At 51.2% G+C, this 24,321-nt stretch overlaps 1 protein-coding gene across 12 annotated transcripts in view; it reads right to left on the bottom strand.

Annotated features, from left to right (window-relative positions):
- ATP8A (ATPase phospholipid transporting 8A1) overlaps positions 1-24,321 on the bottom strand; it is a 141,572-nt gene that overhangs the window by 79,317 nt on the left and 37,934 nt on the right. For 11 of the 12 annotated variants that reach the window (XM_069315171.1, XM_069315170.1, XM_069315169.1 and 8 more), the window contains 6 exons: positions 17,655-17,908; positions 13,903-14,001; positions 12,674-12,834; positions 11,437-11,634; positions 10,979-11,126; positions 10,218-10,341 (listed from right to left, as the gene is read on the bottom strand). In XM_069315171.1, coding sequence (XP_069171272.1) covers positions 10,218-10,341; positions 10,979-11,126; positions 11,437-11,634; positions 12,674-12,834; positions 13,903-14,001; positions 17,655-17,908 — 984 coding nt within the window. Of the gene's footprint in view, positions 1-10,217; positions 10,342-10,978; positions 11,127-11,436; positions 11,635-12,673; positions 12,835-13,902; positions 14,002-17,654; positions 17,909-22,658; positions 24,190-24,321 lie in introns of those variants that run through there. The other variant, XM_069315173.1, reaches the window with a different exon arrangement.

The following is a 24,321-nucleotide window of genomic DNA, read 5'->3' as shown; positions in this document are numbered from 1 at the left end:
TGAGAGATACTCAAATGGGGTAACTCCGATCATATATGCCGATGATATTTTGTTTCAGGGCAAAGATATTTCAAAGGTTCAAACAGTGTTGGACAATTTCGGAAACCTGTGTCACCATATGGGACTGGTGGTTAATGAAAACAAAACTAAGTTTGAATGTAGAAGTCGGAGCCCCATTGTTTTGAAAATAAACGATAAAAATATAGAGAGAGTTAATATATATAAATATTTAGGCATATATGTTGGATATACCCATGAGAGTTTGGAAGCTGAGATGAACAGACTGTTGGGTCAATGTCGGAAGAGATTACAACCTCTGAAGGCTTTGGCATGCTGTGGAAAGGGAGTGGGAGTCCCTGTGCTACGAATGTTATACTTGAGTACTGTAAGATCTCTTATTGATTATGCTGCACCTGTCATTTCTTGTTTTGGTAAAGGTAGGATGGGCAAGTTGGAGAAGGTACAAAATGAAGCAATGAGAATTATCTTAGGATGCCCAAGAAATGCTATGATTGAGATAATGAGGATGGAGTTGAATCTGCAGAGTATTGGGGATAGAATTTCAGAGATAAATGTAGCCTCTGCCATTAGATTAATGAGAGGTGGGGGAACTAATGAATTAATCCTCTCGGTTCAAAAGGTGGGAAGTAGTGAACAGTGTATGATGAAGAAGAGAGTATATATGAATAAATTATGTTATAATGTTATAAAGTATGATGTTATTACAGAGTGTATTGCTGTGCCCAAGAGAAAATTTACACCACCATGGGAGGATTGTAATGTAGATGTAGTAATTACTCCCTTGCATAAGAAAAAAAGTATGTATGAAATAGGAGAGCTGAGGGCAACATATGATTGTATAATTAGAAAACTGCCTACGGAAAACACTCTACATGTATATTGTGATGGGTCAGTAGCTAGGGATGGGAAGGCAGGATGTGGAGTCTTGATCAGGGAGTACACTGACATCGGCACTGTAGATACTGTTATTGGACGCCGCTTAACTGACAATGTCTCTTCAACGCAGGCTGAACTCCAAGGAGTATTAGCAGGATTACAGGAAGTAGTCAAATGTGGAAAAAATGCTTGCTTCTTTATTGACAGCAGAGGAGCGTTAGAGTCTTTAAATAGCAGACGCCCAGTATATCAGAATATTGTGATAGAGTGTAGAGAGAATGTTAAGAGACTAGAAAAAACTGGGTATAAAGTAAGATTCATGTGGATCCCTTCACATGTGGGAATACTGTTGAATGAGGTAGTTGATGACATAGCGAAGAGAGCCACTGAAAAAACTCTTGTTGATGTTGTATGTCAGTTAACCTTGAAACAAATAAAAACAAGACTCAAGGTGATTCAGGAGGGTGAAGAAATGATAAAGAGAATGGCAATGGTGGACAGTAGTAACACACTTAAGAATTATTCAATAATAAATACAAATTCGTCCTTCACTTATGGTAAAGGAAAGTCTACTTGGAAGGATTCAATTTACATGAGATTACGATTAGGATATAAATATATCTGGCAATACGGTGTTGATGTCAGTGAAAAAGATAAGGAGTGTAAATTATGTAGTATGCCGCACGCCCACACCTTAGAACATTATGTATTAGAGTGTCACCTTATTGAAAAATATAGAAATAAGGAAATAAATAGTGTACCACATCAAATTGTTTGGATGTGTGATAATGGTATAATAGACAGTATACTTAGGAGCTACAAGAATTTTGCCCCAAGAATGTAACAATTATATGCTGTACTTGCTGTATGCAATGTTAAATGGGATTTTTGTACTGCTATATGTCTATTTGTACTCACTGAATTTGTGCGCCCCTTGAGGGACTTGAAGTAGAGGGGGGTAGAAATAGCCTAAGCTACTCTATCCCTTTGAGATGTATTTATTGCTTATCTCAATAAACATACTTGAACTTGAACTTGAAATGTGGTGAACAGCTTATGAGATACAAGTAAATAAGCAAGGCAACATGGGACTTTGTACAGTAATGCAAATTGAGATCAGAATAAGAGGAGAGAAAGGCAAATGAAGTCACTATGGAGGAAATCGACAAAACATTAGAAGAACTAAAAAGGACTAAAGAGGTACTGGAGACAAAACTAGAAGAAAAGAAAGAGGGAGTTGGAGCTAGGAGAGATGAATGTAACACTACAAATGTGTTCTAGTTTATTATTTTATACAATGAGACAGTCATACATGATATTTGAAGGCGCCAGGTTGACTGGCCTTAGCAATTAAGGAATCACACCTTTTAGAAGTTAATGACCACAGGTTGACCAAGGGTCAGGTTTTGTCAAGTGACCCTGCCTTCTGCTAAGCCAATAATTGCAGACGGTTGGCTGGGTGTGTCCTTCAGACAAGCTGCTGCCTAGGGTATTAGGTAGAGAGCCTGAGGCTTACTTGGTAGGCGGAGCTTAGCTCCCGGATTCCCCCATAAATACCCATGGAACTGTACATAAGAAACAGAGGAGTCAAGATTGAGGGTTGAGCAGGATAGCAGTGGAGATCGCTGGGCAAGTCTCACAGCCAGGCCTGGCCTTCATAGGCCCGGGCGGTAACTCTGGCAACCGTAGGCCCCCCCCTCTTTCTGTCAAACTTAGGCTCAGTCTTTGTTGAGTGAACTTGTAATGTGACGCATATTGTGATTTCCAACTTAAGTGTTGCGTGATTTTCAGGGGCAGTCGGCCACAGTACTTTCAATTTCCTGTGTGGTGACTCACATTTGTGTATTCATGTTGAAATTTAACATCTAATGATATTGTTGAATTGTGATACACGTACCCATTTGAGTGAAGATCTAATAGTAAATATATAATTGATTAACTTGTTATAAATTGGCTTTAATTCCGATCCCTGGATCTTGGGTTCCCTATGATAGTTTGCATATTGGGGGGGGGGGGGAGGGGGGGAGAGGGGGGAGGGGGGGAAGGGGGGTGAGGGGGGGGGGGAGGGGGGGGAGGGGGGGAGAGGGGGGAGAGGGGGGAGGGGGGGAAGGGGGGTGAGGGGGGGGGAGGGGGGAGGGGGGAGGGGGGGAGGGGGGTACTCTGAAGCTCATGGGCTTAAGTTATTTACTTAAAACATCTTGATTATATACGAGTACATACTTACAGTTGATACATGAACACCTTTGATATCATGTTGTACAGACAAGTTCCCTTTCTTGTCTTACATAGGATTACTAGAATGGATGGTGGCAGTGAAAAGTATTAGTCTCTAGAGTTACGGGTAGCTGATCAGGTACAATGACTTTTTTCTGTGGTACCTAGGTGATCAAAAACAGGGGTTACAAGGTGTTGAACTGGAGGTTGCACTAGGAACTCTAGGGAACATCTAGAATAGTTAACTATCGCCAGGCCAATGGACAGAAGAGAGCTATTAGCCCCGGTACCATTACATGAAAGTAGCAAACTAAAAGAAAATTACAGAAATAGAAAACTGTGGGAAGGAGACAATATACATGAACTAGAAATTGCCATAAGGGAATTAAAAAAACCAGCGTTGAATGTAATGAAACGCCATTTTCTGGGTGAGTCCCGGAGGCTCCCCGGAGCTATCCCAGGCTGATATGCTAATGTCAGACTTTGGCATCAGTCATGTGTATGGAGTTCTTAGGCCTACCGGGGACCACGGCCAGAACCGGGCCCCCTCAGAGAGGCAAGGGGAGCAATGGCCTATAGAAGCCCCCGTGTAGTTGGAAGCATTCTATGTCTGCCATCGACCGGAACAGGCACCCAGAAAGGTAAGCGCCCCAAAACAAACCCCTATTCTGGTTAAAATTGCTACCTAATACCGAACTAGTGGATAGAACTCCCCAACCGAAAACAAGCAAATTAGTGTGACGTCACACACTGCCGCGCCGCTGTCTGCGCAGCTCCCCCCTCCCCGGGAGGGGGAAGGGGGAGCCCCAGACCCCCCGCGCCGGCTACCCACACCTCAGTTCTTGAGGCTGGATGTCAAAAACGCGAAAAACCGCCGACCGGAGGGAGGGAGGGATGCCGGGGAGCCTCCGGGACTCACCCAGAAAATGGCGTTTCATTACATTCAACGCTGGTTTTCTGGGGGGAGCCCCGTCGGCTCCCCGGAGCTAACTACCCACAGACAGAAAAAGAGGGACTTACCCGGGAGGCGGTCGTCGCTCACCCCTCAACTCGAAGCCGAGACAACTGGCTGCAACCGCCGACCCAAAGCAACACAGGCCCGACGAGGGCCAGGGACATTCACAAGGTAACGAGCAGCCAGGACCCTGTTCGACCGCCAAAATCCCCGCGCCTGAATATCAGACCAAGACATATTCCCAAAGACGGCAGCAAGAGCCGCGAACTTACGAACGTCATGGGCACGGGGATAGACCGCAGGCTGGCTAGACCTAATAACCCTGCGGACGACCTGAGAGACCCGAACCCGCGAACAGGGAAGAAGGGAAACCGGATCAACCCACAGCGCGTCCCCGGACACAGAAGCTGTGGCGCGCAAATAACGGCGAAGCGCCGCAACCGGACACAAAACATGATGCACCCCCGGCCTGACCAACCAAGCATCAACCACCCATGGACCCCTCCGGAACGCAGCAGTCTCATTCTTCGCCAGAAAAGAAGGAGACGGCTGCAAACGAACAAAACTATCACCACGACCAAAAGAGCAGAAACCCCTGCGCCGGAGGAGAGCATGAAGCTCCCCTACCCGACCCCCAGAGGCCAAAGCCAACAAGAAAAGTGCCTTGGAAAAACAATCCTGGACCGAAGGGGCCACAACGAAACGAGGAGATGAAAGGAAAGCGAGCACTCTGTCCAAAGACCAGGACGGCTCAGGCGACGCATGAGCAGGCCGGAGGTGAAACAATGCACGAGACAGCTTGCGAAACGGCGCAGACGTAACATCGATACCGAAAGCAAGCTGAAGCGGCTCCGCCAGCGCCGCACGATACGAAGCGACAGTGTTAGGCATAAGATGACGGTCCTGAAACAACCACGAGAGGAAGGACAAGACCACCCGAACAGACAAGGAGCTAACACGACGAAGACGCAAAAAGAAACGGAAGGACCGCCAGGAAACTTCATACTGCCGCCGAGAAGAAGCCCTCAGGTGGGACACCAACAAGGAGGCCACCTGATCACCATAGAGATGATGATAGACTCGAGTCAAAAAAACCATACGCGAAGACTCGAGGAGAAGATCGAACCAGCTACGTGATGTACCGGCCCGATCTGCTGAAAGAGGCGGAGCCGCGGGAAAACCCTCGGGTTCGGACACCGAGCAACCAGCGCCTGAAACCAAGGCTGGGCCGGCCACCAAGGGGCCAGAAGGACAACTCTCCCCCGGTAAGTCTCTAAGCGAGTCAGGACCTGGAGCAACAGCCGAACCGGGGGAAAGAGGTACAGGAACCCCCACCTCGACCAGTCGAGCCGAAAGGCATCGACCCCGACGGCCTCGCAATCGGGGAAGGGCGCCGCATAAACGGGAAGACGCCGCGACCACGCCGACGCGAAGAGGTCCACCTCGGGGCGCCCGAACGTCTGGCAAAGCCAACGGAAGGACTCGTCGTCGACTGTCCACTCCGTGGAGAGGGGAACGAAGCGAGACAGGGCGTCGGCCAAGACGTTGGACACGCCCCGTACGTGAACCGCCAGGAGAGCCAAACCCCGAGAACTCAGCAGACGAGTCACCCGAAGCGACCAACCCCAAAGAGACAAGGACCGCATCGAACCCCCGCGGTTCAGGCAATGAACCACCGGAGAGCAGTCCGAATGGAGCCGAATCGTCGATCCGCGGGCCACCCGAATCCTCCCCAGAGCAAACCACACTGCCGCGAACTCCCGCACCGTACTGTGAGCTCGACGGAAGGACGGATCCCAACGCCCCTGGCCGGCCTGGTGAGCACTGGTCACAAAACCCCAGCCGAGAGACGACGCATCCGTGTACACATCGAGCGAGGGCTCGGGTAGGCGCCAAGGCACTGAACCCCGAAAAACCCGAAGAGGAAGCCGGTGACGCAGCAACCGACGCAAGTCCCCCGGGGGTCGAACTCTGCGATCGCGAGAGAGGCGGAAGGGGGAACCCCGAAGGAACCAGAACAGCCGTCGAAGCCAAACCCGACCCGGCGGGTAGACCACCATCGCGAAGTTCAGGCTCCCGCACAGCCCCTCGAGCAACCGCCGGGTGACCCGAGGGCCCTCCAGAAACAGACAAAGGCGGGACCGCAGCCGCAGGAGAGACTCCGGAGGGAGAGACAAGGAGGCGGTCCGAGAGTCCCACACGAGACCCAGCCAAGTCCGAACCTGAGAGGGAACCAGATGGGACTTCCTCCAGTTCACCAAGAACCCGAACCCGGCGAGCTGGGAAAGAACCAAATCCCTGGCTAGCAAGCAAGCTGACTGGCTGGGAGCCCAAACCAGCCAGTCGTCGAGGTAGGCCAACACCCGAACACCTAGGAGACGCAAACGAGCCACCACAACCCGTGTAAGGCGTGTGAACACGCGAGGTGCCAGGTTCAACCCGAACGGGAGACAACGAAAGCGGTAACTCAGACGCCCCACTACAAAACCGAGCCAGTCCCTGAACCGCGGATGAATCGGGACATGCCAATAAGCGTCCCGGAGGTCCAGGGACACCATCCAAGCACCCGGCTCCAAGAGGAGCCGAACCTGAGACAGCGTAGTCATCCGAAAGGAGGGGCAATGAACCCAGGGGTTCAGACGGGACAAGTCCAGAATGAACCGCAGGTCCGCGCAGTCCCGTTTCGGAACCGGAAACAGACGGGAAACCCATCTGAGGGACGACGTCGTTTCGACGACGCCCAAGCGTACCCACTCCAAGACGACTCGACAGAGCGCAGGGGAAGAAGCCTGCCCCGCCAGCCCCGACCCCCCAAAGGGGGGAGGGGCCACCCAACGCCACCGCAGGCCGCGAGACACGACCCGAAAGGCCCACGAATCGTGGGACCAGGCGCGGGCGAACAGCGCAAGCCGCCCCCCATCGCCCCGTCAAAGGGGCAAACCGCGAAAGGGCCGGCGACCCTTACGAGACCCAGAACCCCGCACAGCGCGAACACCGCGCCGACCAGACGAGGGAGGGTCCGCAGGAGGAGCCAACCCCAAACCTGACACCAGAGGCCTACCACGACGAGAGGAACCCCGAGCCCTGGCACGACCTTTCCGGGAAGACCCACCCCGGGACCCCCGGAAAACCAACAAGTCCGACATCGGACGACAAGCCGCCGACGCAGCCTGAATAAACTGCGCCACGGCCGACTCCCCAAACAGGAGAGGACAAAAAGGTGAAGAACGCCTAAGAGCCAGAGCCCAAGCAGATTCCACGGAGGAACCCAGCACCGCCTGCCGACACGCGAGACGGGAAGCATAGAACAGGGAAACCGCATCCAGCAAAATCGGCGTGAACAGCTTCAACAAGGCAGCCGACGAACGCGCAGCCGAGGACAAGGTGCCGGACCCCGGGACGGACCCAAGCGTCCCCACATCCTCCACGAGCCAATCCGAAGACAGCTCCAGGAGGGAAAAGAACCGCAAGGCCGAACACAAAAGGCCCCGAGCGCGCAAGTCCTCCGCCACGAGCGCTGCCGAAAGGGAGGGAACCTGCACATGGAGCTGAATAACGCCCACATCGCGGGGAAGGGCAGGGGCAAACAAGCACTCATTCAGGTACTCAAGTTCACCCCCCAGGAAAACCTGAAGCACCGTGGAAGCTTCCCGCCACTCCAGCGTGCGGGAACGACAGAAGGAATGCCAGGAATCCAGACCAAACAAGGGGCAGTCTGCTAGCCAGGACGACTCCGGAACCTCGTAACGGAGCCAGAAAGGGAACGAAGTCCCAAACCTGAACGTGGACGGATCCATTTCCGAGGCATAATCCGGGTCACGCAGGAGGTAAGCTGCAAAGGCCGCTCGCACCACACCAGGTTGGATGCGATAAGCCGAAAACCTCCGGAAGGACGGAACCGACGTACCCGGGGGAACACGGAACCGTACCCGGGGAGGGGCCGACACCAAATCCAACTCGTACGCAGAGGGGGGGAAAGAAAACCCCACTCCTTGTAACAATAAGCCCCGCTCAGTGGGAAGAAAAACCCAGGCGGGGTCCAGCGGGGCCCAAGGCCCCCAAGTCAGCCCCTCCCCAGCCTCGAGGTCCGTCACCACAGGACCCGAGGCCGAGTCCTCTCCCCAAGCCCCGACCCCACAAGACAAGGACGGAGCAGCCGGAAAAGCTGGAGGAAGGGGGGCCCACTGGTCAGACCCTGAAGCTTCGGCCGGGAGACAAGACTCGAATGCCTCTGCCGCCCCCCCGGAAGGGGCAACCCCCGAAGCTGCCCGAGTCTCGAGATCAAGTAACCCCTGCTCCGACCCCGTAACCCTCAGACGCTTCGGGGCCGGAAGCAGGGGCGGGGGACCAGAACGAACAGAAGGGGAAGGACGAGGAGGTGCGGACTGAACCAGGATCGAAGCGACCCCCACCCCCAAGTCCGGGTCTCGAAAAGCAAAGCGGGGCAGCCCCGGGGCATCCGGGGAAGCAACCAACCGAGCGCGTTGCAACAGACGAAACCTAGACTGCAACGCACGTGCCGCCTGTACCCGAATAGAAACATCAGAGGATTGGGTAAATTGAGTCACAAGCAAGCAGCAACACTCACAGGACTCAGGGTCGAAAGTATCACCGACCCAACAGGCAGCGTGGCAGAGGCAAAAACAATGAGGGTCACCCTGAGACAAGGGGACCGAGCAACCCTCAAACTCGCACACAGCGAGTGGGGACTCCGGGGTCACATCCATCGGACCCACGCGCCCCCTAGGGGATTCCCAGGGTCCTGAGCGTTTACTTTAAGAGGACTCGCGCTCAGGTAGTCCCAGGCAGGGTGCTGCAAACCGGCGCCCAAAACTACCAAGCAAACTTCTAAAGCTGAACCCCAGGGACGTGTACACTCACGGGGACCTAGCAGGGGGCGCCACCGAGGAGAACAGTGGAAGGGCAAAAACAAACTGAATAAAATGACAGAACCCCCCACCAGGCAAAAACAAAAAGAAAAACAAAACCCCGCAAGAGGACAGCGAACCCCAAGGAACAGAGCCGGCCGCGATGTCGGGAAATACAAGCTGAGCAGCACCTTGCGCCCCTACCAGTGCAAACTGCCTCTTACCTGCCGGTAACAAGGGAGAACAGAACACCCAAGAGCCCAACAGGCGGCCGAAAAACCGAAAGGTAAAACGGACCAGCAGAGGCAGACCCCGAGGAGCCTGTGGAAGGCGGCCCCAAGCCCCAAGGGCAGTACTTACAGGGCACCTAGGGAAGGCAGCCCTAGGCGCATGCAGCCCGAGTACTGAAGATAACTCCTGGCTCTCGCACCCACAAAACTAACACCACACTCAAAGCACAGTGCAGTAGCGACACCGGAGCCAGAGCACACGACCATCGCCTATAGCATCAGCCTCAAGAACTGAGGTGTGGGTAGCCGGCGCGGGGGGTCTGGGGCTCCCCCTTCCCCCTCCCGGGGAGGGGGGAGCTGCGCAGACAGCGGCGCGGCAGTGTGTGACGTCACACTAATTTGCTTGTTTTCGGTTGGGGAGTTCTATCCACTAGTTCGGTATTAGGTAGCAATTTTAACCAGAATAGGGGTTTGTTTTGGGGCGCTTACCTTTCTGGGTGCCTGTTCCGGTCGATGGCAGACATAGAATGCTTCCAACTACACGGGGGCTTCTATAGGCCATTGCTCCCCTTGCCTCTCTGAGGGGGCCCGGTTCTGGCCGTGGTCCCCGGTAGGCCTAAGAACTCCATACACATGACTGATGCCAAAGTCTGACATTAGCATATCAGCCTGGGATAGCTCCGGGGAGCCGACGGGGCTCCCCCCAGAAAGGAGTTAAGAAGTAGCAAACTAATAACAGATATTGGGGCTATAGGAAATAAATTGAAATTAGAGACCTAAGGCAAGGAAGCGAGTGTCAATGAGCTTAACCCCTGCACTGTGCCCCCTATTGTAGCTGACACCCCCCTCACCCTACCTCAAGACTTTTTGTCTCAAGAAAAAACTATTTTCTTGAGAAACCTTTTTTGTCAAGAAATTTTTGTTTTTCTAATATTGTTAAAATGCATTCTCTGATCATGGGAAGAATAAAATATATAATGGTTTCTGGATGTACCATGAAGGGAGATAGGCCTACAGAATGTACCATCAGTGAAGATGGCCTACTGAACCTACCATCAAGGGAGAGGTACCAATGTAGGTTTGCATCCCACTGGGAGTTGAACACAGCCATGATGAGGCAAAGGACAATCAGCAAGAAGAACAATAGGATGATCAAGTTGTTAGTTTGCTTGTCCACCTGGAACGACAAAACAAATTACATAAACATTTTCCAGTCTATTATTAAAATTAAATTATGCCATTGGTGATAAATAATATGAATATCACTACAAGAGCTTAAAGGTTCTCATGTATTTCTTAAAAAGGCAGAAAATGATTAGTACAAGTATGAGGAGACATGCCATATGAATCTCAAACACTTCCAGAACACCTCTGGTTTAGGTCCTAGAATTAAGACCTCAGAGCTCTTCCTCATTAAGAAAATATGTGAAGTATGGGAAGAACTGCAAAGTTTTGTTGAAATAACTAAGACAAGCAAGCAATGAGCCCCAACCAGGTCCTAGTGGTATGCCTGCAAAACGTAGGGGAGAGAGAGAGTACCTCAGAAAAGTCATCACTGCCTGATGTTATAATGGAAGGGGACTCCCCTTCCAAACACCTCTCCTCCTCCCCCACTCCTCACCGTGATTTATAATTTAACGGATTAAATTAAAAAGCAAAGGTATCAATGTAACAAGTTTTTTGGGGTTTAGGAACACTTATTTACAGGCTTACTAAGAAGTATATAATCTTCACACAAGTTAATACGACTGATCACAATATTAATTAGCCATCTGCCTAAATTTTTAAGTACTGTACTGTATGTCATTACTTACTGTTGAGCGTTTAAGAGGAGCTGATGTAGCCGAGTTCTTCATAAGTTTGGTCTCATGTCCTGTGTACACAACTAGTCCAAACACCCAGTTGGTATTTTGTAATTTAGCCCCACGTAGTAGAACTTGATCTGGGCTTAGAGGAATGGCTCTGTTTGAGAAATATTGGAGATTATTCAAAGTCGTAGGGATTTTAGCAACCCCACTAGCATATCAACCATGCATATGTCCTATAAATAAATAGGTTGAACATTGAACTGGAAGCTTATCTTTACTATTTTCTCCCTGCTAAAGCTGTATCTACTAAATGAAAGTGGGAATTAGAGTAATAATATATTAATGATGATTATCCTAGCTTATATTATGCTTTAAACTTCTCTCATTCTCTATTGTAATTATTTATGTCATCCTTACACTATGCACATATAACTCTCTTATTACAATGACATAAAAGTACTTACTGACGACTTGTCTCTTTCAGATTGCCAGTAAACTGATGAAGAAATCTATTGGGTGCTTCACATTCAACTTTGCCTGACAAATTTATGAGATCTCGCGCTTCCAGAAGGTGTGCTGTCTGAGGTAGACCTTGACGAATTTTCAGATTGGTTTCACCATCAAGATTGGCAGTCTCTACGTAACATAGTGCCTGGGGTTCACTAAAAAAAAAAAAAAAAAAAACTTGTAATGAATTAAAAAAACAATGATGATAAATTTAGCAAAACTGTCACAACAGCACTTGAGATATTCTAATCTATCTATTCAAAACGTGTCCCAGTTAACAAATACAGTACACGTGCACGTGCATATACAATACAATGTAAGGAAGTGACCTCTGTTGGGAATGTTTTGTGATGAATATATGAAATAATAGTTGGATTGGAAGGGGGTTATATTTCAAAACTCCCACCAGATCAGCAGCTCTTCTGCACATGTGCAAGGGCATAACTACACTGGGGGAATAATCCGATCTAAAAAAATGTAACGTAAAAGCGTAAAAAAAATGTAACGTAAAAACGTAAAAAATGTAAAAAGTACTTAATATTGATAAAGAGAGACTATTCCAAGAACATTCTGTGCTTGGTAGCAGGTTGAAAACATACGTGTCAAATATGGAAAACCAATTTGAACAAAATGAGAAATGAAAAGGAATAAGATGTGGAACCAGAAAACATTGGAATGCTGGAGGGAAGCGAGTGTAAACATATATGTTTACACTCATATGTTTAAACGTATATGAGCGTTGTTATGTGTAAACATATAACAACACTCGGCCAATACTCTGCAGGGTGTATTTACCCAAGTGTAGTTACAGGATGAGAGCTACGCTCATGGGTATCCCAGCTTCCCAACACTCTTTATAATATAACACATTTGAAACTAATGATGATTTTGGCCTCCGCCAACTTCTCACTTAACCTAGTGAAAAGTATACACCTAATATACATTACTACGTGACCTAATAATGTATATTATGTGTATAAATATTAATTCATTAAATGTTCTTGTTTCACAGAGACAACCAGTTAATTAAAATATAAAATCCAAATTTAATATATACAATAAATAAATATATTAACTGGTATTGTACTTATATAAATCTTTATTGCCTGAATTCTGTAACTTGAGCTCAAGATATTTATATCCACGGATTGAGACCTATACAGCCCAGGTGAATGGAGAGCCTAAGATATTTACCTTGATGCTAATAAGACTAGATCTGCAGGGAAGAATTTATTGTTGTGGACCTTAACAATGTCTCCCACTTGAATATGTCGCCACTTGATCCACTGCCACTGTCCATCTTTTAGTACTTCAATTTCACGTTTATTTAATTCATCATCTGCTCTGTGACGCTTCTGAAAATTTGAAAAAAGCCAGTGTTAAATGCAATGAAATGTCATTTTCCGGATATAGCCCAAGAGGCGTCCTGAAGCTATCCAAATTGATTATGTGTTTTATTAGTTTGGGGTCATCAGTCACTTGGAGTTCTTAGCCTACCGGGGACCAGGAGCCAGAACCTGGCCCCCTCAGAGAGGAGCAGAGAGCAATGGCATATGAGCACTCTACATGTAAAGTCTTGTCATATTCTGTCTTTACTGGGGCAGTAACCTAGAGAGACAGGCGCCCCAAAAACAACTAGCTGGTAAAATTCAATCTACCACCCAAAAAAAAGCATAGAACTCTTCACACGGAAAAAGAAACAAAGAAACTAGCAACTCGGTGCACAAACTAGTACGCCTGTGCGTTAGTAGTCACTTCCACCCTTCGAAGAGTGGGGTGGGACCCGGTTCAGGCGCACCTCAGTTCAAATTCAGATGGAAAAAACACCGACCGGTGGAAGAGAGAATGTCGTTCCAAATCTGAACACATATATTACATCACATGAAACCTGTAGGCATGGCAGGAGGTGCAAAATAGCCCCACTGAAAAGCAGAGGTGCAATAGGTACACTGAGGGAAAACTCTTTATCAACATCAAGAGGCTCAAGACTTTTCAAGTCTTGGGCCTCTTGACACTCTCCCACTACACATAATGGGCATAACTGGCTGGCCTTTCATAATTTTCAAGAGAGAGAACTCGACAAACACCTCCAAATCATACCTGATTAACTAGGCTGCGAGTCATGTCAGGCTGCGAGCAGCCGCATCCAGCTGGTTGACCAGACAACCAGCTGGGAGGCCTGGTCAGAGAGCAAAGCTGACCCTGCTTTGAAGCGGCAGAGTCAGTCTCTAACTTTACCCATTCAGGTTTTGCCGATATCAAAGAGATGTTATGATCTGCACTAATTTTTACAAGCTTGAGGAAAAAATACCATTCTAAAACCTAAAACCAAGCTAGAGAATAGAAAAATCTTTGTTGAGGTTTGAATTATTGGAGGGGTGAGGGGACAAGTGTAGTGACAGGTACACAACTATAGTACTCACAATGTCTTCAGCAATTTCCTTGATAGCTGAAACAACCAAGATGCAGATAAGTGGCACTAACGTTGTGTACCGACCCGTCGGAGACACTCCAGGAATTTGCTGCAAAGACAAAAACAATAAAATGATAAAAAATGATTTTATTAATGCATTTATGTTAGCTCTTCCTTTCTAGTAAATATTGTGCTGTAGTTAACTTTACACCAATCCTTCAAAATAAAAACTGACAACACAATGGGTAGCTTAGAACATAATGCAACAGGTACTTATGTTCATGTTGAAAATAAATTTGTGGAAAATTATTTATGTTCATGACTTAGTGACCAGGAAGCTGAGGTTGGAAGCTGCATCAGGTGGCCTCATCTGTTAAGGTGCAATGCTGTTCTTGGATTTCATTGGCACACCCACCACAACTGCTTAGTGGTTCATCATAGTGTATATAAACAGTTTTATATATGTGTGTAAATCATGGGTGTAGGGGTGGAGACGAGGGTGTAGGGGTGGAGACGAGGGTGTGGGGGTGGAGACGAGGGTGTGGGGGTGGAGACGAGGGTGTGGGGGTGGAGACGAGGGTGTGGGGGTGGAGACGAGGGTGTGGGGGTGGAGACGAGGGTGTGGGGGTGGTGACGAGGGTGTGGGGGTGGAGACGAGGGTGTGGGGGTGGAGACGAGGGTGTGGGGGTGGAGACGAGGGTGTGGGGGTGGAGACAGGGGTGTGGGGGTGGAGACGAGGGTGTGGGGGTGGAGACGAGGGTGTGGGGGTGGAGACGAGGGTGTGGGGGTGGAGACGAGGGTGTAGGGGTGGAGACGAGGGTGTGGGGGTGGAGACGAGGGTGTGGGGGTGGAGACGAGGGTGTGGGGGTGGAGACGAGGGTGTGGGGGTGGAGACGAGGGTGTAGGGGTGGAGACGAGGGTGTGGGGGTGGAGACGAGGGTGTGGGGGTGGAGACGAGGGTGTGGGGGTGGAGACGAGGGTGTGGGGGTGGAGACGAGGGTGTGGGGGTGGAGACGAGGGTGTGGGGGTGGAGACGAGGGTGTGGGGGTGGAGACGAGGGTGTGGGGGTGGAGACGAGGGTGTGGGGGTGGAGACGAGGGTGTGGGGGTGGAGACGAGGGTGTAGGGGTGGAGACGAGGGTGTAGGGGTGGAGACGAGGGTGTGGGGGTGGAGACAGGGGTGTGGGGGTGGAGACGAGGGTGTGGGGGTGGAGACGAGGGTGTGGGGGTGGAGACGAGGGTGTGGGGGTGGAGACGAGGGTGTAGGGGTGGAGACAAGGGTGTAGGGGTGGAGACGAGGGTGTAGGGGTGGAGACGAGGGTGTAGGGGTGGAGACGAGGGTGTAGGGGTGGAAACGAGGGTGTGGGGGTGGAGACGAGGGTGTAGGGGTGGAGACGAGGGTGTAGGGGTGGAGACAGGGGTGTGGGGGTGGAGAGGGAGATGTGTGGAGGGTGGAGAGGGAGATGTGTGGAGGGTGGAGAGGGAGATGTGTGGAGGGTGGAGAGGGAGATGTGTGGAGGGTGGAGAGGGAGATGTGTGGGGGGGTGGAGAGGGAGATGTGTGGAGGGTGGAGAGGGAGATGTGTGGAGGGTGGAGAGGGAGATGTGTGGAGGGTGGAGAGGGAGATGTGTGGGGGGGTGGAGAGGGAGATGTGTGGGGGGGTGGAGAGGGAGATGTGTGGGGGGGGGGGGAGAGGGAGATGTGTGGGGGGGGGGGTGGAGAGGGAGATGTGGGGGGGGGGGTGGAGAGGGAGATGTGTGGGGGGGTGGAGAGGGAGATGTGTGGGGGGGGGGTGGAGAGGGAGATGTGTGGGGGGGTGGAGAGGGAGATGTGTGGGGGGGTGGAGAGGGAGATGTGTGGGGGGGTGGAGAGGGAGATGTGTGGGGGGGGGTGGAGAGGGAGATGTGTGGGGGGGGTGGAGAGGGAGATGTGTGGGGGGGTGGAGAGGGAGATGTCTGGGGGGTGGAGAGGGAGATGTGTGGGGGTGGAGAGGGAGATGTGTGGGGGGGGTAGAGAGGGAGATGTGTGGGGGGGGTAGAGAGGGAGATGTGTGGGGGGGGTAGAGAGGGAGATGTGTGGGGGGGTAGAGAGGGAGATGTGTGGGGGGGTAGAGAGGGAGATGTGTGGGGGAGTGGAGAGGGAGATGTGTGGGGGGTGGAGAGGGAGATGTGTGGAGGGGTGGAGAGGGAGATGTGTGGGGGGTGGAGAGGGAGATGTGTGGGGGGGTGTGGAGAGGGAGATGTGTGGGGGGTGTGGAGAGGGAGATGTGTGGGGGGTGGAGAGGGAGATGTGTGGAGGGGTGGAGAGGGAGATGTGTGGGGGGTGGAGAGGGAGATGTGTGGGGGGGTGTGGAGAGGGAGATGTGTGGGGGGTGGAGAGGGAGATGTGTGGAGGGGTGGAGAGGGAGATGTGTGGGGGGTGGAGAGGAAGATGTGTGGGGGTGGAGAGGGAGATGTGTGGGGGTGGAGAGGGAGATGTGTGGGGGGGTGGAGAGGGGGATGTGTGTGGGGGTGGAGAGGGGGATGTGTGTGGGGGTGGAGAGGGAGATGTGTGGGGGTGGAGAGGGAGATGTGTGGGGGTGGAGAGGGAGATGTGTGGGGGTGGAGAGGGAGATGTGTGTGGGGGTGGAGAGGGAGATGTGTGTGGGGGTGGAGAGGGAGATGTGTGTGGGGGTGGAGAGGGAGATGTGTGTGGGGGTGGAGAGGGAGATGTGTGTGGGGGTGGAGAGGGAGATGTGTGTGGGGGTGGAGAGGGAGATGTGTGTGGGGGTGGAGAGGGAGATGTGTGTGGGGGTGGAGAGGGAGATGTGTGTGGGGGTGGAGAGGGAGATGTGTGTGGGGGTGGAGAGGGAGATGTGTGTGGGGGTGGAGAGGGAGATGTGTGTGGGGGTGGAGAGGGAGATGTGTGTGGGGGTGGAGAGGGAGATGTGTGTGGGGGTGGAGAGGGAGATGTGTGTGGGGGTGGAGAGGGAGATGTGTGTGGGGGTGGAGAGGGAGATGTGTGGGGGTGGAGAGGGAGATGTGTGGGGGTGGAGAGGGAGATGTGTGGGGGTGGAGAGGGAGATGCGTGGGGGTGGAGAGGGAGATGCGTGGGGGTGGAGAGGGAGATGTGTGGGGGTGGAGAGGGAGATGTGTGGTGGTGGAGAGGGAGATGTGTGGGGGTGGAGAGGGAGATGTGTGGGGGTGGAGAGGGAGATGTGTGGGGGGTGGAGAGGGAGATGTGTGGGGGGTGGAGAGGGAGATGTGTGGGGGTGGAGAGGGAGATGTGTGTGGGGGTGGAGAGGGAGATGTGTGTGGGGGTGGAGAGGGAGATGTGTGTGGGGGTGGAGAGGGAGATGTGTGTGGGGGTGGAGAGGGAGATGTGTGTGGGGGTGGAGAGGGAGATGTGTGGGGGTGGAGAGGGAGATGCGTGGGGGTGTAAAGGGAGATGCGTGGGGGTGTAGAGGGAGATGCGTGGGGGTGTAGAGGGAGATGCGTGGGGGTGTAGAGGGAGATGTGTGTGGGGGTGTAGAGGGAGATGCGTGGGGGTGTAAAGGGAGATGCGTGGGGGTGTAGAGGGAGATGCGTGGGGGTGTAGAGGGAGATGCGTGGGGGTGTAGAGGGAGATGCGTGGGGGTGTAGAGGGAGATGCGTGGGGGTGTAGAGGGAGATGTGTGGGGGTGTAGAGGGAGATGTGTGGGGGGTGGAGAGGGAGATGTGTGGGGTGGAGAGGGAGATGTGTGGTGGTGGAAAGGGAGATGTGTGGGGGGGGGGGGTACACATACCTGGAGCAGGGCAATAATCAAGAAGAAAACATTGGCGTAGCGTCTGAACTGCTCGAAGAGGAACATGGGCAGGAAGAAGAGGAGCTTGTAGCGGTACTTGGCAGTGGAGACGGCATTAGTGCAGTACTTCTGTGGCTGGGGACCATTGAGGTAGACGGTGCGGTGGTCCTGGCCGCCCGCCCCGCCGCCCATGCCGCCGCCACCACCGCCCATGCCGCCCTCCCCGTCACTCCCGCCCCCACCAGAGTCATCATCTGTAGAAATGAAGGTGACAGTCTGGTATCTCATTTGTGGCTTGCAAGAACATCACAGTATACACATCGCCAATGTTCACTAATCTCACGGCTAACACTACAATCATTCGATTTTGGTCTAGAATAAAACACTTCAACAATTTATAAAAACAAGATATGAGATAAGAGGGAGTGTGGGTGTGCCCGCACGCTGGCCGTCCCAAGTTCAACTGAACACTTCAAGAGTTACCTCGTCCATTTGGTTTATGGTAGTTACCTTCCCCGAGAGTTAAGTCTCCCCCACCAGCCTCTAACACTCCGGAACCTATCAATGGTTCCTGCGTTATGCCTCCATAAATAGTGCTGTAAAACTATAAGGATATGGCATGACTCTCAGATGCCTGGGACCACCCCATACATGCCTGGGACCACCCCATACATACCTGGGACCATCTCATACATGCCTGGGACCACCCCATACATACCTGGGACCATCTCATACATGCCTGGGACCAGCCCATACATACCTGGGACCAGCCCATACATACCTGGGACCATCTCATACATGCCTGGGACCAGCCCATACATGCCTGGGACCAGCCCATACATGCCTGGGACCACCCCATACATGCCTGGGACCAGCCCATACATGCCTGGGACCACCCCATACATACCTGGGACCATCTCATACATGCCTGGGACCAGCCCATACATGCCTGGGACCAGCCCATACATGCCTGGGACCACCCCATACATGCCTGGGACCACCCCATACATGCCTGGGACCACCCCATACATGCCTGGGACCACCCCATACATGCCTGGGACCAGCCCATACATGCCTGGGACCAGCCCATACATGCCTGGGACCAGCCCATACATGCCTGGGACCATCCCATACATGCCTGGGACCATCCCATACATGCCTGGGACTAGCGCACTACAGATGTAACAACCTGTATCACTAACCTTGTAACAACCTGTATCACTAACCTTGTTATAACCTCTTAATTAATCATCAATATACAGATTCACTTATAGTCTGCACTGAAAACTTCCTTCCTGCTCACCTTGGCTCTCTACGTGTGGCTTGTAAACAGCCTCGGTAAGTTAATGGCTTGTTATTGAGGGTAATTAAGCCCAATTGAAGGAGGGGAAACGAAGATAATTACATCATTCTAACAGAAAGATTAACTTGAAGCGGCGACGAGCATTACTCAAGACATGACATTTAAATGTGTGCACGTCCTTATGAGTTATTCCCCCCTTGTTTCGGTTCCCAGTACAAGTCCTATACTAGTTACGAATAACAGTACTCTTATGTAAAATTGTGTACTATTGTACACAAGTGTGTACAATATAGCGTATTATTGAATTGTAGTACTTTTGAGTCGACATTTAAGGTTTAAGGAGGAGGTTAAAGTAACAACAATTAAACTATTAGTGCAAGCTTTGGTCCTGTGTCTTGTCACGTAACAACACTAACGTGATAACCAACATTAACTTAAATGAGAGCAAGAGATAAAGATAAGAGAGTAATCCCAAGAATTCTTTATTAACCAAGTGGTTGATCCACTGATGCTTATTCTGAGTAACTTGAGTAATGAGGAACTGTTACATTTTCCCTTTTGTAGACTTAATTACAAATATTAGAAGAGCCTTTCGTTAACCCTTCCTCCCTTCTTCGTTACAATGGGGACATGCCCCACACGACTGGCATATTCTCCACATTTTCCCAGATTCCCCAAACCTTCCGAGGCATTCCACCCCCACCCCCAAGCTTCCAGGGATATGCCCCCAAGCTTCCAGGGATATGCCCCCAAGCTTCCAGGGATATGCCCCCAAGCTTCCAGGGATATGCCCCCAAGCTTCCAGGGATATGCCCCCAAGCTTCCAGGGATATGCCCCCAAGCTTCCAGGGGTATGCCCCCAAGCTTCCAGGGGTATGCCCCCAAGCTTCCAGGGATATGCCCCCAAGCTTCCAGGGGTATGCCCCCAAGCTTCCAGGGATATGCCCCCAAGCTTCCAGGGATATGCCCCCAAGCTTCCAGGGATATGCCCCCAAGCTTCCAGGGATATGCCCCCAAGCTTCCAGGGATATGCCCCCAAGCTTCCAGGGATATGCCCCCAAGCTTCCAGGGGTATGCCCCCAAGCTTCCAGGGATATGCCCCCAAGCTTCCAGGGGTATGCCCCCAAGCTTCCAGGGATATGCCCCCAAGCTTCCAGGGATATGCCCCCAAGCTTCCAGGGATATGCCCCCAAGCTTCCAGGGATATGCCCCCAAGCTTCCAGGGATATGCCCCCAAGCTTCCAGGGATATGCCCCCAAGCTTCCAGGGATATGCCCCCAAGCTTCCAGGGATATGCCAACAAACTCCTAGAATATGTCCTAGGCTCCCGGAATATGTCCCGAGCCGCCGTCATCAGCAAGCACTAGACTTAGAACAATCTACCTACCTTATCTACATTACCTATCTACCTACCTTTTCTACATTAGAATGACAAACTGGTGCAATATGAAGGTACGGGACGTTATCTTGAGTTGATTTCGGGGCTTTAGTGTCCCCGCGGCCCGGTCCTCGACCAGGCCTCCACCCCCAGGAAGCAGCCCCTGACAGCTGACTAACTCCCAGGTACCTACCTATTTACTGCTAGATAACAGGGGCATAGGGTGAAAGAAACTCTGCCCATCGTTTCTCGCCGGCGCCCGGGATCGAACCTGGGACCACAGGATCACGTGCCTAGCGTGCTGTCCGTTCGGCCGGCCGGTGTTTCTGACCAAACTCCACTGGCAGTCGCAGTAGGATATGTAACTTACCATCTAACAACCATTTTTTTTATATATATATAAGAGTTGTTACATTCTTGTAGAGCCACTAGTACGCGTAGCGTTTCGGGCAGGTCCCTGGAATACGATCCCCGCCGCGAAGAATCGTTGTTACAACCAAGTACTGATTTTACTGTTGAGTTAAACAGAGGCTACAGTTAAGGATTTGCGCCCAGTAAATCCTCCCCGGCCAGGATACGAACCCATGATAAAGCGCTCGCGGAACGCCAGGCGAGTGTCTTACCACTGCACCATGGAGACTGGTGAGACATACCACCATTACCTAACTGGTGAGGGTGAGTGGCGGTGGTAACAAGCACTGCCCATCTTATGATGGTGACAACATACGAGTGGTAGCGGTGACAACATGACAGTGGCAACAGTGCACCAAGTGGCCGGTGGGGCCCGATGATGGTGTCAACAAGCGTGAGGGTGATGGTGTCCGAGCAGCTAAACAGTCGCCACTTACAGCTAAGCCCAGAAATCATCTCCAAGATGATTGCGCCACTGTTGAGAATGACAAGGTTGAGAAGTTTGCTTGTTGTCCTTTGTTGTGGAGGCTGGAGCGGCGACACTAGAGGCGTGTTAGAGGCACTATGGGGCGGGATGATGTGCTGATGGCGTCAGCTGGTCGTTGGGGCTTTGACAAAGCATTTGTTTTTGTGTGTTTGGGTGTGTGGGCGGCGCGAGATATGTCCACTGGTCAGCTGTGGCACAATTAGTCGATCGCCTGGAAATATTTAGCCAGTGCTTTGACTATTTGACCTTTTATATATAATGAGAGGTCGCCACCTCTTAACCTAATATATACTCGATGGTAAAAGGTATTTTAAGGGCGGTAAGTACTTATTTAAAGTTTACTCTGGCACTATGATGTCAAAAACAGTGAAGGAGGTAATGTTCAGCTGTTTCTGACACATTGCAGTGGTTGCAAAGTTCGTTGAAAATAACCTTCGTACAGCTTACCTCATGAGAAATAACATCTCTGCCTCCTCTGACCAACTGAGGTGTACCAATGTAATGTATCAATACAACTGCGGCTCTGGAGACTGTGCGCTCAGAAATATATGCTACATTGGACATACCACGAATACACCGAGTAGACCTCTTACACTTCACTTACAAGAGGGAGGTATTAAGCAACATCATTCTCAACACCACACCATCATCGTGAATCACCAAAACATGGTGAAAGATACGATAATAATCACACCCCGACGATCGTAGGAGGCTCCGTACGCTTGAGGCTGTGTTCAGTCGGGAGTCGACGCCCGTTATCAACATCCAGATGAATTAGATTTCGAATAACAAATTTGTAACAATAATTATTGTTGTTTTAGATTGAGTTACTCAGAACGAAATGTCCATGTAGCACGGGCTATAGTGAGCCCGTAATTGAGTTCGGTTATTCGTGATTACCTTGTTACTGTGATATTTGGGTCAAAGTTTTAAATGGAGGTGGAGTTTCCTCCTTTTCTCCCGTTTCTTTTCCGCTTCGGTTTTAGCACATTGGTTTTGTATAAAATAAATAATTGTGTTATTTTTTTACAAATTTGGCCGTGAGAGGTGAACGGCCTAGATTGGCGAGACTAAGGGTTAGGAGTAGACTGATCAATGTGAGGAGGGTAGCAGAGTCGCTGCTTCTCTGCGCTACCTTCGCTATATGAGTCGATACCTTCATATTTCAGAGCTGCACATATTACCAATGAAACTGACAAAGAATAATCATGAAATCAATAACCGATACGCTGGTGATGGCGCAGACATAACATGGTATTTATCATAGTTGTAAACCATTTTGTGAAATATACAGTAAGGGAACTCAGTAAGTGTTCAGTGTATCAATCGTCTAGGTGTAAACAGTTTTGTAAACTAAACAATGTAGGAAACATTGGTGTAACGGCTACTATGATAGTGCGTGCTGCATGCCATACACAGAAGTACCTGCGTTAGTGGACGGAGTGTCCAGCTTGAGAGGTTCAAGACAGGTGGTGGGGGTGGAGAGGGAGTCCCGGCGCAGCGACACGCTCACCCATGACCTCCGGGACTTGCCACGCCGCTCAGATTTTTGTGACTTGATTGATCGCTCAGATTTAAGAGATTTTACAGAGTGTCGTGAACGTGAGTGTAGAGGTGTGGAAGTGTCCATGGCGAGGAGCGTGGTGATGCTAATGTCATCGTACTCCCCCACGCTCTCCATCATGGTCTCCTGGCGAGCCAAGGGTGCCTCATCTTCATATGCTGTCTCGCTGCTCTTCCTCTTACTGGCAGCCTTTAACTCTATCTCGGCACCTCCCGAGTTGTCACACTTCCATCTGGACTCTCCAGCACCCGGGGACACGCGTCCTCTCCAGCACTCTCTCAGAAGTGGCTCTTCCGACGCATCATCGCCTCGGTTATTATTTGAAAAGTTTTGCTGCCCCGAACGAACTGTTGATATTAATTTTCTTTTAAGGGGTGGATCTGTGGTTGGAGGCCAGGGCTGTCGCTGTTGGTTAAGCTTGCACTGTGTTTTGTCGATACGTGCAAGAGTGTTGTCTATTTGTGAGCGGATGTTGTCCCCGAGAGCTAGAGCACGACCGTCAACGTGAGCCTGGGATTGGTGGGTGTGTTCCAGTGCTGGGTTGTCTAGTCCGGCCAGCGATGCTTCTGCCGCACCTTGTGTGACCCTCGCACTCTCCTGCTCTTCACAACTCATTGTTCCAACACCTTTCTCCTGAAAAACAAGAGGTGTTACATGTTCTTGGTTTACCCATGCTGCTGCGTCTTGTGCGCAGTGGGCTTCGTCTTCAAAACCATCCACATCTTCAATACCATCAAAAAATACCTGGGCATCTTGGAACGTGAAGGCATGGCTCTCGTCATAGCTGCCTAGTGTTTGGGGTGTGTGACTCTGGGAAAGTAAGTAGGCCCCTGCCTGAACGTAAACATTCTCATAGGTTGGGTGGTTGACGTGGTCGTAGCGAACATGCGAGGAGTCCCCCAGTGAGTGGTCCTCCACGGCTGACTCCCACCTGCTGCAGCTCTCAGTGTTCCTGACAACACCGGAGCCAAGGAGAAAGGCCTCCCTGCCCTCGCTGGCACCATCTCTGGCACCACCGCCAGGGTACGGCGGCTGTATCCGCGGACCCAGCAGGAGGGAATCATCCTCACCATCGAGGTATTCTCCAAAATACTGTAGCTGGCGGTGGTGGCTGTGTTGAGACATGAGCACATCCTGGTTAGAGTCGCCCAGGGAACTAGTGGTGATGAAGCGGACTGGTGTCTGAGGCAGTAGAGAAAATCTTCCTTGTAAAGGTTGGTGAGGGAAGGTGTATGTGGGGAGACGGGCGGCAGACAGGTGGGAGTGATGAAGAGTGGGTGAGAAGCACTGTGGCCGGGCTGGAGGGATGCTCTCTCTCAGATAAAGTGTCACTCTATCGTCTTCATCTACATGTTGAGGGTTGGTCACGCCCTGCATGACAGCCGTCACTTATGCACCAGTAGAGCAGCCTCACCTACAATGCGTCCACTTCGTTATGCATCACTAACGCACCCCGCACATGCAGTACTAACGCCAAGTTACACACATCGATCACACCACACAGCTCACACAGCAATAATATGC

This window comes from Procambarus clarkii, chromosome 81 (genome assembly GCF_040958095.1).
Source record: "Procambarus clarkii isolate CNS0578487 chromosome 81, FALCON_Pclarkii_2.0, whole genome shotgun sequence".
Lineage (NCBI taxonomy): Eukaryota > Metazoa > Arthropoda > Malacostraca > Decapoda > Cambaridae > Procambarus > Procambarus clarkii.
Note: the sequence above shows the minus strand (reverse complement) of the source record. Positions and strands in the feature narration are given on the sequence as shown.